The sequence below is a fragment of the Pituophis catenifer genome, unplaced genomic scaffold, assembly GCF_029215685.1.
Source record: "Pituophis catenifer annectens isolate HBS135680 unplaced genomic scaffold, rPitCat1.0.hap2 SCAF_10, whole genome shotgun sequence".
Taxonomy (NCBI): domain Eukaryota; kingdom Metazoa; phylum Chordata; class Lepidosauria; order Squamata; family Colubridae; genus Pituophis; species Pituophis catenifer.
In genome coordinates, this window is record NW_027256890.1 from 29,097,423 (window position 1) to 29,111,193 (window position 13,771).

Below are 13,771 nucleotides of genomic sequence, written 5' to 3' on the forward strand. Positions count from 1 at the left end.
CACTGAATTTCCAGTTAGTGCCTACATCACTTAGTGAGTTGCAGTCCCAATTGTGATCTCTAAACAAGGACTACCTGTACAATACAAATGTTTAATATTTCCTGTTGATATAAAAAGTTGGTGTGAATTATTCCAAGTTAGCAATCACACATGCTATTAAAGTATTATTGCAATAATACAAAGTATATCTTACTTTTTACAGAATAACTTAATGCAATTAGTTTTGCAGTGGTACTTTTTGTATTATTTGAGAAGTTTTGGATGTTCACAATGTAGCTTAAAGTAAAATTATAAATATATATTCACATAATGATTATAAAATGAACACTGTACTAAAACAGCTATAATAAATATAGCTCATAAACTATAAAATCAATCAGTGTCAGTAGTTACTGGGGAATAAGGCAATTTTGATTTGGTTGTTAAAGGGACAATGATGGAAAATCTAGGTTTCTGTCCTTAGGAGGCATTTAATGGCTGAAATGCTGCAGTCACTGTTATTGATTTACTACCAGCCACTTTGAAGTTTTCATTAATTCAGCATAATTAGAGAAATAAAAATTATATTTTTCTCCAAAGTTACTGATATTCCAATCCAGACGGAATTCAAGATACTATGAGATAATTGCATATTGATATGACAAACCTGGGAGAAATCTTTGATGGGAACATATAACATTAATGTTTAGTAGTCTAATACAATAACATCAATAACATGTTTATTGATAGATGTGAAACATTAATCTATTTAATAAGCAAGACCCTTCATGAATTGCAATCTTGTAGGGAGAAGGAGACTGTGTTTCCCATTCATGCTACCTGCTGTACTATTCGAAATATATACAGGTAGTCCTCAACTTACAACCATAATTATGCCCCAAATTTTTGTTGCTAAACGAGAGTTGTTAAGTGAATTTTGCTTCATTTTACCACTTTTCTTGCCACCATTGCTGAGTTGCTGAGATGAACAATCAACCCATGGAACAGAAGTTGCCTTCGGAAGTTGTGCAAGCTTCATCACTGGAAGCTTTTAAGAAGAGACTGGACTGCCACCTGTCAGAAACTGTGTAAAGTCTCCTGCTTGGGTGGGGGTTGGACTAGATGACCTACAAGGTTCCTTCTAACTCTGTTAATCTGTAAAGGATATTGAGATTCTTTAAAAAGTGCAGAGAAGAGCAACCAGGATGATTTGGGGACTGGAGGCTAAAATATATGATGAACGGTTGCAGGAACTGGGCCTGGCTAGTCTAGTGAAGTGAAGGACCAGGCTAGACATGATAGCATCTTCCAATATTTGAGGGGCTGCCACAGAGAGGAGGAAGGGGGTCAAGCTATTTCCCAAAGCACCCGAAGGCCAGACAAGGAATAATGGATGGAAACTGAACAAGGAGAGATTCAACATAGAAAAAAGGAGAAATTTTCTGACCGTGAGAACATTCAACCCATGGAACAGAAGTTGTGGGAGCTTCATCACTGGAGGCTTTCAAGAAGAGACTGGACTGCCATTTGTCAGAAATGGTATAGGGTCTCCTGCTTGGGTGTGGGGTTGGACTAGATGACCTACAAGGTCCCTTCCAACTGTTTATCAGTTGTTAAAATCACTCAATCAATAAACTGTTGCAAGAGTTCTTTTACACAATTTTGCAGTTGCAATTTCTCTTCCACCGAAGAGGCAGTCCTCGATACTACCACCATGAAAGTGTCAAAGAGAGGCTGTAGCGCTTTGACCTTCATTAGAATATTATGCAAATTAACCAGACTATTTATATTTTGCAGAAATTAGACTTTGCCTCACTATACTTCTTCTTGAAATGCAAGTTGCTGACATGTCATCCAAAAGCATTATCAGCTTGTGGTTATCAGTCATTATCTTAAGATCTGGTAAGTTGTGTTTCTCTAGCTTTATAGAATTTATAGAATACTGAATTGTATTTCTAGCTTTAGAAGGAATTTCAGAAGAAATTTTAGAAGGAATTTCAAACCAGGACTGAAATTGGGGCTCAAAACATAGTTTGCTTCCTTGAGTCCAGTCAGGATCTTTACTGGAATAGATATAAAACTCTGGAGGAATTTTGCTTTCCACCCAAAAGAGCTGAATTAGAGAAGAACTTAAAAAAAAAAAAAAAAAGGCAGCTAAGATTGAAAATTACCTACAAACTCTGTAATTTCCTGTTTTTCTTTACAAAACCTGAGTCATATAAAGACAATTATATGTTACAGGTGGATTTCATATGTTACTCAATAGTACAGCCTAAAAATCAACAGGGCTAAAGACCCAATTTCAGACCAAACTCTAATAATAATGCAACTCCATAGCATGTAAATAAAAATGTCAAACTCCAGTATAATTTTCTGTTGATTCAATTTCTTGTGATGAAATGATATTTCTTTCACTGTTTTTCAAACTGATTTATAAATCTGCTGATTTATAAGGACAGGTGATAAATTTATTAATAATTACACAAAGGGGATATAGAGAATATTCATAAGTGAGAGCTGAACCTGGTGCTCTGAGTTTGGTAATTTTCTTGCAGATATTTTATGACCCAACTAAGTAACATCATCAGTGCTGGAAGGAAGTGGGGTTTGTGGAACGGAGGAAAAGGAGGAGTAAGAGGAAGGGCAGCTGTGGGGTTCTTGGTGCTCTGAGTTTGGTGGGGTTTTTTGCAGACATTTTATGACCAAACTAGGGAATATCAAGCAGAGCAGAGCAAGAAAATAGTCAAGGGAGGGAGGGAGGATACAGAGAAGAGTAGTTACGTCAGTGTTGGTGGGCTTCTCCTCTTTTGGGATGATTGACTGACATGAGAACTGGGACAAATGAATTTGGCTTTATAGTGAGGTCTGTGGAGATATAAAATTTTGGTACATTCCAACGATTCTCTCTGCCTAACTATTTTTTTTTATTTTGACTGATGAAGTTACTTGAATGAGTAATGACACTTCTCAGATTAACAAAATTGATTCTCTTCAATTAAACACCAACAAAGGAGACTCCAGTGGCTCATTCAATTTAAATATATTTCCTGATGTCAATTTCTTCCTTGCTTCTTGTCATGTCTTTGGAACAATTTTGGAAAACCTCCCAGTCCCGTAAACAAAAGCCTTCAAAATGATTCTGTTTCATAAATTTCAATGTCTTTGCATAATTTTCCTGTTCCAATATATTCAATTTATGTTTAGCTGCTATCAATTTACCTTTAATTTGCTCATCTCCTGGTTTGTCTTGTAATTTTTCTTCCCAATTTTGGATCTCTTCCTTTTTCCTATATTCTTTTTCCCTTTTGCATTGTAAGCTATAGTTAATGCTCTTGCATATGCTTTCATTGTGTCCCACAGGTTCTGAAGAGAGGTGTGATCTTTTGTATTATCTCTAAAAAATCATTCTAATTCCTTTTTCATTTGCTCTATATATCCCTTTTCCTTCAGTATCTGTGGGCTCAACGTCCATCTACTCTTTTTCCTTGGTTGTCCTTTCCATATCAACATTACAGGGTTATGATCTGCCCAGTTATTTGCCATTATTTCTACTGTTTCTATTTCTTGCATAAGTGTCTTGGTTACCCAAACCATGTCTATTCTGGACCAGGACTTATGGGGGTTAGAATAATATGTGAATTTCTTTACCTCGGAATTATAAAATCTGCAACCATCTATTAAATTCACTTCTTGTACTAAATCCATAAAAGTTCTAGGCAGTACATTTTTCTTTTTTTTATTACTCTGATCACTGCTATAATCCTTTTTACATCTACAATTGCGTTGAAATCGCCGATCAAACATATATTCCCTATTTTTTCTTCTATTATCTTTTGATGTACTTTTTTTGGTAAAATTCTAATTGTCCACTGTTCGGCGCATAGATAACCACCAATAACATACTTTTATATTTAAATTTTACTCATATCATCAATATTCTTCCTACTGAATCTGCATATCTCAATTTACACTCTATTCCTTCTCTAATGTACACCACTATTCCTCTTTTCTTTTCTTCCGCTAGTGTTACAAATGATTCCCCTATTTTTTTACGTAATAAGTATTTTTCATCTTGTTTTCTTATGTGTACCTCTTGAAGGCACACAATATCCATTTTTTGTTTTATCACTTTTCTAAAAATTTGATGTTGTTTAGCCGGAGAATTGAGAGCATTTACATTTAATGATAAGATTTTTAAATTTTGTTCCATTCCTTTGTGGTTCTACTATGCGATATTTCCTATTACTTCCTGTCCTTTCTCTTAGCTCTTGTTTTCACTCCTTCTTCCTCTTGAGGTTCCCCTTCTTCCTCTTTATCTCTTTCCTCTAGTAGTTTTTCTCGCTCTTCCTGTTTTTGTGTCCTTTTAGTCCTCCGTTCCGGTTCCTCCCTGTTACTATTTGCTCCTTCTATGCCCATCATTTGGTCATGCAGGTTCTGTGCTGTGTGCTGTGAATCCACTTTTATTTTTTTCCCTTGCCACGACACCACCATTCCTTCCGGTATTATCCATCTAAATGGTATATGCCGTTTATTTAATAATGTGGCTAGGAACCAATATTCTTTTCTTAGTTCTCTTATTCTCTTAGGTACTTGCTTTAGCGTAATTATTTCTTTGCCTTTATAAAACATGGGTTCATTTTTTGTCATTTTATAAACAATGTCTCTTATTTGGAGGTGGGGGTGGGGGTGGGGATACAGTACACCCTCAATTAATAGGACTAAAAACCCAATGTCAGACCAAGCTGTAGTAATAATGCAAATCCAGAGCATGTAAATAAAAATATCAATCTCTGCTATAATTTTCTGTTGATGTAATTTTTTGTTGCAGTGAATGAAACAATACTTCTGTCACTGTTTTTCAAAGCAAAATCCTGCTGATTTATAAAGACAGGCAATGAGTATTTCAATAATTGTACAGAGATATAGAGAATATTCATAAGTCAGGACTGAAGTGTGGGATCCACCAAGCCATGGTGGTGGTTAACAGAGTTAGCCTGCAATACTGCTTTCAAACCAGTATTGCAGGCTAACTCTGTTAACACTGTCAGGAGTTCAATTCCTGTGCTAATTGTACAGGTGATTGTTGATGTGATTTAGCTTCACCTGCTGCTTCCTGTCTGATAGAAAGCTTGTGATCCACTTACAAGGTCAGACACACCTAGCTGAATCAGTTTAATTAGAAGAATATCTGGAATGGTGGTGCTGAATGCTGAGCTGAAGTCTACAAAGAGGACCCTTGCATAGGTCTTTGGAGATTCAAGATGTTGTAGGATTTGCTCGATAGGCAAATTGCAAGCGGTCTAACAGAAGATCTCTGATGGTCTTCAAGTGGGCCAGCACGAGCCTTTCAAACGTTTTCATAATTATGGATGTCAGAGCAACTGGTCTGAAGTCATTCAGTTCCTTGATGGAGGGTTTCTTCGGTACTGGGATGATAGTAGAGCATTTGAAGCAAGAAAGAGCACAACACATCTCTAGCGATTTATTAAAGATATGAGTGAAGATGGGGGGCAATGCATCAACAGTCCTCTATCCTGGAGCCATTTAGTCTTTCTTCACAAAGGTTTTCTGGGAGTCTGAGGGTCAGAAATGAGATTCTTGGAAAGTCACGTGGTCCAACTTTGAACGTTTTCTGTGGCCCTGCAGGAGTTTGTGGAAGAGAAGAACTGTATAGTGATCTGGGGTACTCTGTCACTTTCCGATTGATGAAACCTCCACCCTATCAAAATATTTACTGGAGTAAAGGTATCGGCAAAAACTCCATAAATATTGCTGTGGTGGACTTTCGGGAACCATGTCGTCTCCAGCGCTCCCACGCAGCCTATAAAAAACGATTGTGGGTCTCTAAGGACTGCCAAAAACTAGTTCTCATGAATCTAAAGAAAGAGGATGCTGGCACATACACGGCAGACATTGTTTTACAAAACACAACTGCAAAGGAGTCCTTTGACCTGCGGGTGCGTAGTAAGTATCCTAGCCATGGCAGCAAATTCTTGGCCTCCCTCCTTTGCCCAGGCTGATGTGGAAGGGTGGGGGGCTTTTCTTTTGAGGGGTGATCTTTAGGTATCCAGTTTCTGCAGAGATGAACTTTTTGGAGGGAGCCCAGAGCTGATTTTTGGATAGCTCTTTGTCCATTTTTTGCAATGCAAATTAGTTCAAGGTGTTTTGATCAGGCCGAGCCTTGCTTATATTCCACCCCCGCCCCTCCACAAATCTACCATTTTGCTCCCTGTCCCACCCTGCCCACCATCTTCCACACCAGGAGATTTGGTTCAGCTGAGGACTTGTATTTCTACGATGGGTCAGAAATGGAGTTCAAGCCGTGTCCTGCATGCTCTTCCCTCTGGAAGTGGGACCATGGGGATCCGTCACAGCTCCCTCCAGGCTTCCCTCCCACAGGGGCATAGGCTGCATTGGCCAGACCATGTGGGTTCCCAGACGGGGTAGCAGGGAGTGGCTGGTGTGCTTTGAAACTGGGATCTCCAGAGAGGCAGTTTTGGAGTCTGTCTGTGGATCTGGTGGGACTGGTTGGAACCTCAAAGACTTTGGGGGAAGAGTCAGGGGGTCCCTGAGGGTCCCTGAGCCTGGAAGGTTATCCTCGTGCCCTCAATCCCTGGTTTGGTGTAAGGAGGGCTTGCTGGAAGGCAGAGGGTGGGGTGTGGGGTGCCTGCCCTCCTGTATCATGGTGGCCATAATGTGTCATTATGATGTGAGAGGGGGGATTGTTGTGATGTTGTTACTTGTGACAGAAATGGATGAGACGTATTTTCCTTGCTCTAATCTAAGCAAATCTATGGATTGACTTATGCCGTTGCTGCTTCCCCTTCCTCTCTGGCCTCACTGTGATTTTGTGGTCTCTCACAATGTGATGTGTCTCTCCATCTCCTGCTCAGGAAAGTTGCCAGACTCTGAGTTACGACTGACCTGCATTTCCAAGGGGGCTGGAAATGGAACCTGGCAGCTGATTTGCTCTCAAGAGACCTGGAAAGGTGAGGTGAACTTCAGATGGATCTCAGATTTCTATGCCACGGATGAAACCTTAGGGAGTTCTGTGATGGAGCTCACCTCCCAAGACCTTGAACTAATAGTCACCTGCGAGGGAGAAAGCAAGGATAGCATAGCATCCAGGACAGTCACCTTAAAGGAAGTTTGTGCTGGTAAGTTTTTCTCTCCATGAAAGAGACTTTTGAATCAAAAGGAGCCTCATTGTGACCACTTCTCCTCCTATGACCGGAGCCTAGTGGATTGGTCCACTTCCTTAGGCACAGGTTGACCACTGAGTGGGACTGTTTCCATTGCTTTATACATTTAACCACTCATGATCCAAATTTGTGTTTCCTGACCACAGCAGAAGTCCCCTCTGGGCATCTTGAAGTTGCAAATTACCCCTTTGCCCTTCCTTCCAGCAATTCTTAAATTTCCCCTTCAGATTACTGATTGATCTCTGTTCATGTCTGGGATTGGAGGGTCTTCTGGCCAAGCTTCCCCTCTTCTCCTTTCCTGTGTTGATTGTTGTGATTATCTTAGATTCACACATGGGTCTTCTGACCGGGAAGGAACAGCCTTTTATATGATCTCTTTCATGTTCACACACTCCCCCCTCTCAAAGGGGGCCATTCCCCATTCAGAGTCTGCCCTGATCTCCATTCTACATGTTTCCCCTGGCTAGTATCAGCTTTGCAAACTGCACTCAATGAGACAATGGGAAAAAGGGGTTTGGACAGAGCCTCTGGGTCAGTCTCTGCCTGACACAGGAAGGTCTTCCAAGCCAAATTCCCCCCTTGATTTCTGGACATCTCCAGTTGAGCTGGCAGCAGGACAGAGGCAGCTGAGAATTGGGATGAAAAGGGGCCACACACATTCAACAAACAGTGTTTGTCTCCAGAGAGTTATGCTAGAACACACACACACACACACACACCGAGGGGCTTTAAGGGTGTCTTACTCCCACAGTGTTTGTCTCCAGAGGGCAAGTCATCTATGTACTAAGTTTGGTTGGAATTGCTCAAGGCATTCCAGAGTTATGCTTGAACATACATACATACATACATACATACATACATACATACATACATACATCCTTATATATATAGGTAGAGAGGGATAACATGGAGAATTGCAGGATCTGAACTCCCCACACAGAAACATTAGGTTAAAAGTCACTTTTCAAAAACCCTCCCAATTGTCAGGTGCAGTGGGAGCCAATCCCAAGATGTGAAGATGTTGTGGGAACTCCGAGCTGAGAAGGTGGTAAGAAGTTGTTTCAGGCACAGCAGTCTGGCTCCTCTGGAATTGAGATGAAACAGATGGTCCCAGGCTCATCCCTCCCCCCACCCATTCCCAGGAGCAAGGTAAAAGACACATCACAGAACTTCCCTCCAAGCGCCCCACCCTTCCCTCCAGAATGGCAGTGTCCCTCCAGTATATGGACAAATGTATTGTAGTAAAGAATAGAGAGGACTCTTTTACACACACACACACACACACACACACACACACACACACACACACACATCTGGGTGCCAAATCTCAGGGATGTATGTGAGACTCAAAGGGGTTGAGGCAGTACTCCAAACTCTCATTGTGTGACATGTAACTGGAGAGGATTATCAAGGTCTGGATGGGAAGGATCAGGCTCAGGCTCAGTCCTAGCAAGTCTGAGAGACAGTAGATTCAGGGATCTTGTTTCCATGGGGTCACACTTCCCTAACCTCTGTGCCATTCAGGGGTCCTTATGGACTCTTGGCTTGTGTTGAGCTGTGCCCAGGAGGGCTTAGCATACATCCATCTCATGTGACAATCACACTAATTCCTGCCACTGTCACACATGCTGATCCAACTTGTGTTGGGACAAGCCTTTGAAGACCGTGCAAGAGCTTCAGCTGATCCACTGGGGGTCAGCACAAGTAACTGTGGGTACAGATTGGTGCACCCTGGTAACACCTGCTCTGGTTGCTTGACGGAGTCTGGGTGCGTGTCAAGACTGACTTATACTTCCACCTATAGTCTGCTTTGCTTGCAGCTTGACAAAGAAAAGGGAGGGGGTGGAATGGAATGCAAAGGTAGGGGGAATGGCATCCCATGAGATGCTGCTCCCACCCCAAGCAGATGTCCCAGTGCGGTTGCCTGGTTCCCATAACAAAATGCACAGGAGTTATTGGTGGATGTAATGGACCGTGAGTGGCCGGTGGGAAAAGTGGGGGATGACCTATGCTCGCTTTTGCATGGGAAGCCCAGAGCTGATTTCACTTCTTCCGTGCCAATGTGGTTTATTCCATAAAGTTTTATATTCTTGGTAAAATAATGTTGCGGGAATTTCTTTTTTTGGCTTTGCCAAGTGGATGTCAGTGTTCCAGAAAGCTTCCACGCTGCCACTGGACAGTTGACATCAAACCAGCTCTCCAAATAGCAGCCCACTTGGACCCCACCAGGAGGTTGGCAGTTTCAAGATTTTGGCACCAACAAAGAAATGGAAGGGCGGGAGAAGCCAAGGGAAGACTCCTCTCAAGAGACCCCAGTGGCAGCCAAGCCGAAGGCCCAAACAGAGGGCTGAGAAGCTGGAGCAAGAGCCCGTGCTCCAGAGGGAGAGAGTGACGGAAGAATCAGCGAGCCCCAGCAGAAGCAGAGGATCAACCTGTCCCCCCTGGAGTCACAGTGATCTGGGGGAGCAAGTGGAAGGCTGGGCGAGCAGCCAAATGGAAGTTTGGAGACAGATTTATTTATTTATTTATTTGTTGGTTCGATTTAGATGCCGCCCTTCTCTGGAGACTCAGGGCGGCTTACAATGCGTTAAGCAATAGCCTTCATACTTTTGTATATACCTGCTTAGTAGGGCTTTTGCCCCCCCCCCAAAGCAGTGTTCTTTTTTATACAAAGTCAGCTTATTGCCCCCACAATCCGGGTCCTCATTTTAACTACCTCGAAAGGATGGAAGGCTGAGTCAACCTTGAGCCTGGTGAGATTTGAACTCGCAGTAATTGCAGGCAGCTGGTGTTACTTAACAGCACTTTAGTCTGCTGTGCCACCAAGGCTCTTGTTATGATGAATGGTTCCAGAGACATTAAGATGACCTGTTGATAAAGGAGGGTTTGGCGTGGAAGGGGAGTAAAATCTACATCCCAGCCAGCCAGAATGATATGTCCCATTCCAGGGGCTGCTTATCTGCCTGGGCCTAGTGCTTCTTCTGCTGCAAATGCAGACAAGCACCTCCATTCTCTGGGGCCTCCTGAAAGGATTAACAGGGGCTGTTACTCTTTTTCAGGACAGACCAAGAACCTTTCAAGGCTGCCTCTCTGGGCCCTGCTGTGCCTTAGCAAAGTGGGAAATCTTCTCCTTCTTGGCTGTTTGGGGCTTCTTCTGGTGGTGAAATCCAGAAAAGGTACCATTTTAAGGAAGCCCTCCTGTGAAAACCAACTTTTCCTTTTCCCTCCTCCCTCTCTCCCCTTCCTTCTTCCCTTCCCTTCCCTTTGCTTTCTAGACCTCTACCTTCTGGTCCATCCTGTCTACTAAAGCTCAACCTCTACTTTGCTTTCTACTTAGCAGCTGGAGGAAGGAGGATGCTGGTCCGATTCCTGCCAGCCTCCCAGAGGAGACCACGACCACCTGCAAGACATCCCAGCTCCATGTCAAACCCAACTGATGGATGCGACTGATGAACCTTCCCCAGTTCCTTCGCTTCAGATGTCCGTGGTCTTCTTTGATGGCTTTCAAGAGGGTTCTTTGGGACAAGGGTGCTTGCTTCTACTCACTGAAGATGATTACCAGTTTGGCTATTGGGGGGAGGGCTCAAAAGGTGGCCACAGGGCTAGTCCATGTCACTCTGTGTGGCCACTCCCTTCTTTCCTTTCCCACATCCCAATTGCCCCAGAAACTGCCTCATCTGCCCTCCCCCCCCATCACAAATAAAACCCACTTTTGCTGCTTGATTCTTTGTATAATATTCAGGAGTATTCCCTGTTCTTTTCTCCACCACACTGTTGTGAGGGAAGCTGAGGGAGCTTCCACAGCTAAAGATCATGCTGGGGCCTCAGAGAGCCTTCCCTATTCTCTCTGGGTGTTTGAGGGGGCTGCTACCCTGGTTTTCCTCCCCTCCATCTTTCCGTCTCAGCCCCGACTCCCTATTTTCAAACCCACCCTTTGTTTCAGTCATTTTACTCTACTTTACTTCTACATAAAGATTCAACTTGATTGCATCCTTGCACGCTGCCTTTTCTTGGAAGCACCCTCAACGAACCATTGATCTTCATGAGATCCCTCACAAAGTGGTAGCAGAGGATGGTTTGAGGCAATGCTTCCAAACCAGCAGAAGCAAGATGCCTGGAGGTTCCAGCAAGAACCCCCAAGAGATGGATGGCAGGAGATCCCCGATTGTGACCAGAAGTCTTCAATCAAGAATGGCAGCCTTGCATCCAGTCCCAGACGCTAGCTTCGATCCAGAGGAGGGTACAGATGATCTCTATGCCCCCAGAGATCCGAGCAGAGCGCCAGAGACCCGTTCGCATGCTTCCCTGCGATTGCAAGCCACAGAGGAAAGCATGGAAGGCCAGCAGTCCACCATGGACTGCCAGGACACCGGGTAGGTGGCCAGGGACCGGGCCACCCCCAGCTTAGACCGGCTCACTGGTGAGGAATGCAGAGAGAGGCTTTGAACACTCCTAGCAACCCAAGGGACACCAGGAACCCAGCCATGTTCCAGCGCTGGGGGCCTCTGGACACTGGGTAAGTCCTTCCCCAGTGCCCAGGAGGCTCCCTAACATGGTGCCGGCCACCCTGGGGGCCCCCGGGGTCCCGGAGCTTTTGGCGGGAAAATTCCCACCAAATCGCAAGCTGTAGCTTCCGGGGCCAACTGGAAGCAACATGGCGGCCCCTAGGCTACCTACTTCAGAGAGGCTTGGTGGGCCTCAGCTAGGCCACGACGCCCAGCAACCGATGGCAGCCAGCTGAAGCAGCATGTAAACGGTCAGCCCCCCCACAGGCAAGCCTCGAAGTCTGCCCAGCTGCACCTGCTGCAGCGGGCATCAGGGCCACAATCCAAGCCCTGGTCATGGCCCTGGAAACCACGACCAACACAACCTTGATGTCAGGGGTAGCCAGCCCCCCTCACTACCCCCAGGAGACCAATGAGGGGGGGCATCCAGTCCAGTGTGACCCGCACCTCCAGAGAGTCTCAGAAGAACCCCTGGGGGCTCCAGCCTTCCCAACACCCCCACCGAGGCAATGGAGGACTCACCTCGATGACTTCAGGGGGCCTCCAGCCGAGCCTCCCACCTCCGACGATGGCTGCCTCCTCCGGAGTCTTCAGGACCAGCGGTGGGCCCCTCCAGGGGCTTTTCTGGCCCCATCCTGCAGCCTTCACCCCCTGGTAAGTGTTCCAGTACTGGGAGGGCTTCCAGAAGAATCTTCAGAGCTCCACAGGCCTGGGCTCAGGCCTGGCCCTGAAGCACCGAGAGAGAGGTTCACTCCCGTCGGCTCTTGGGCTGGAATGAGCTCTGAGCATGCTCAGTTCACTCCAGCTGAAAAAGAGAAAAATAATCAGAGAAAAATACCTATATTCACCAGCAGAGGGATCCCTCTCCCATTTACTTCAATGGAACCCAAGCAAAGGTACCACGGACAGCAAAATACTACTGTATTTTCTACTCCTATTTACTCGTCTACCTCTGCACTCCCGAATAATTTTGAGAAATTACATCTGGAGGGTGAGAACTTCAACATATGGAATAAAGAGATATGTCTCTTAAAAGAAGGAACCCTAGAAATGGTTTTATACCCCCCACCTTTCCCTTGGGGCCTCAAGAAGAGTGGTACAACAGGAAAGCCTATACCACTCTACTGAGCTCACTGGATGCTAAATTTTACCCCAGCATTCCAGATGGGCTCACGGCTGGTGAGATTTGGGGGTTGTTATATAGCCTATTTAATAGTGATAGCTTGGGCTCCACCACAAGGCTTACATCGGAGTTCTATAACACCAAGCTGAAATCTGGAGCTAGCATGGTTGAACACCTGGGAAAGTTGAAGGCACTCAGGGCAGAACTGGTGCTCAGGGACTACCCCATGACTGAGGCCAACATGATTGCTGTTATTCTGGCATCCCTGGACAAAAGTTGGGGCAATTTTATTGTCTCACTAGAGGGAACCAGGAAGAAAGCCATGACTCTGTCCTACCTCACAGGGAGGTTCAATGAGGAAGACAGGAGGTGTAAAGATGCAGGAGAATACACCAGGGCCGCAACTCAGTGCATCAATAGGAGGCACCAGAGTTCAGAGCAGGTTAACGCTCTACCCAAGTGTTTCATCTGTGGCTCTGAGGAGCATCTGAAGAAGGACTGCCCCCATTACCAGCAAGGACCTAAGCATGGTTTCAATCAAGGAAGGGGAAGGGGGCAGAGAAGGGGGCCTGGCAGGGGCAAAGGTGGTGCTAAGGGCAATTTTGTGTGTACTACTTACCTAACCCCCGCCACAAGGGCTGATGGCCCTATTTGCCTCTGGTTACTGGACGCTGGGGCTTCATCTTACATTGCTAACATGAAGCAAGGCTTTAAGAGGTTAAGGAGAATTAACTCTTCCATCAAGGTTGCTAATGGTAACAATGCTTTGGTTGTTGGGGAAGGCACTGTCTCTTTACCAGGGCTGGGCAATGTTGAAGGTGTGTTGCATGCTCCCTCTATCGCCAATAACCTACTGAGTATAACCAAGTTTTATTTATTTATTTATTTATTTATTTATTAAATTTTTAAACCGCCCCCTCTCCCAAAGGACTCAAAATTAAATCCAAAATGGCTCCCTAATT

At 44.7% G+C, this 13,771-nt stretch overlaps 1 protein-coding gene across 1 annotated transcript; it reads left to right on the plus strand.

Annotated features, from left to right (window-relative positions):
• The first annotated feature begins 1,811 nt into the window (after positions 1-1,811).
• Positions 1,812-10,631, plus strand: LOC139322423 (SLAM family member 5-like). The gene is made up of 5 exons (XM_070951522.1): positions 1,812-1,881; positions 5,626-5,943; positions 6,873-7,136; positions 10,241-10,357; positions 10,519-10,631. The coding sequence occupies exons 1-5, from the start codon at positions 1,812-1,814 to the stop codon at positions 10,629-10,631; spliced, it is 882 nt and encodes a 293-aa protein (XP_070807623.1).
• Positions 10,632-13,771: the final 3,140 nt, after the last annotated feature.

Bases quoted from the DNA above. Each gene is read 5' to 3' on its own strand.
- LOC139322423 (XM_070951522.1), top strand. From the start codon at position 1,812: ATGCAAGTTGCTGACATGTCATCCAAAAGCATTATCAGCTTGTGGTTA. The intron at 1,882-5,625 runs GTAAGTTGTGTT...GTGGCCCTGCAG, and splicing joins AGTCATTATCTTAAGATCTG to GAGTTTGTGGAAGAGAAGAA. The intron at 5,944-6,872 runs GTAAGTATCCTA...TCTCCTGCTCAG, and splicing joins CTTTGACCTGCGGGTGCGTA to GAAAGTTGCCAGACTCTGAG.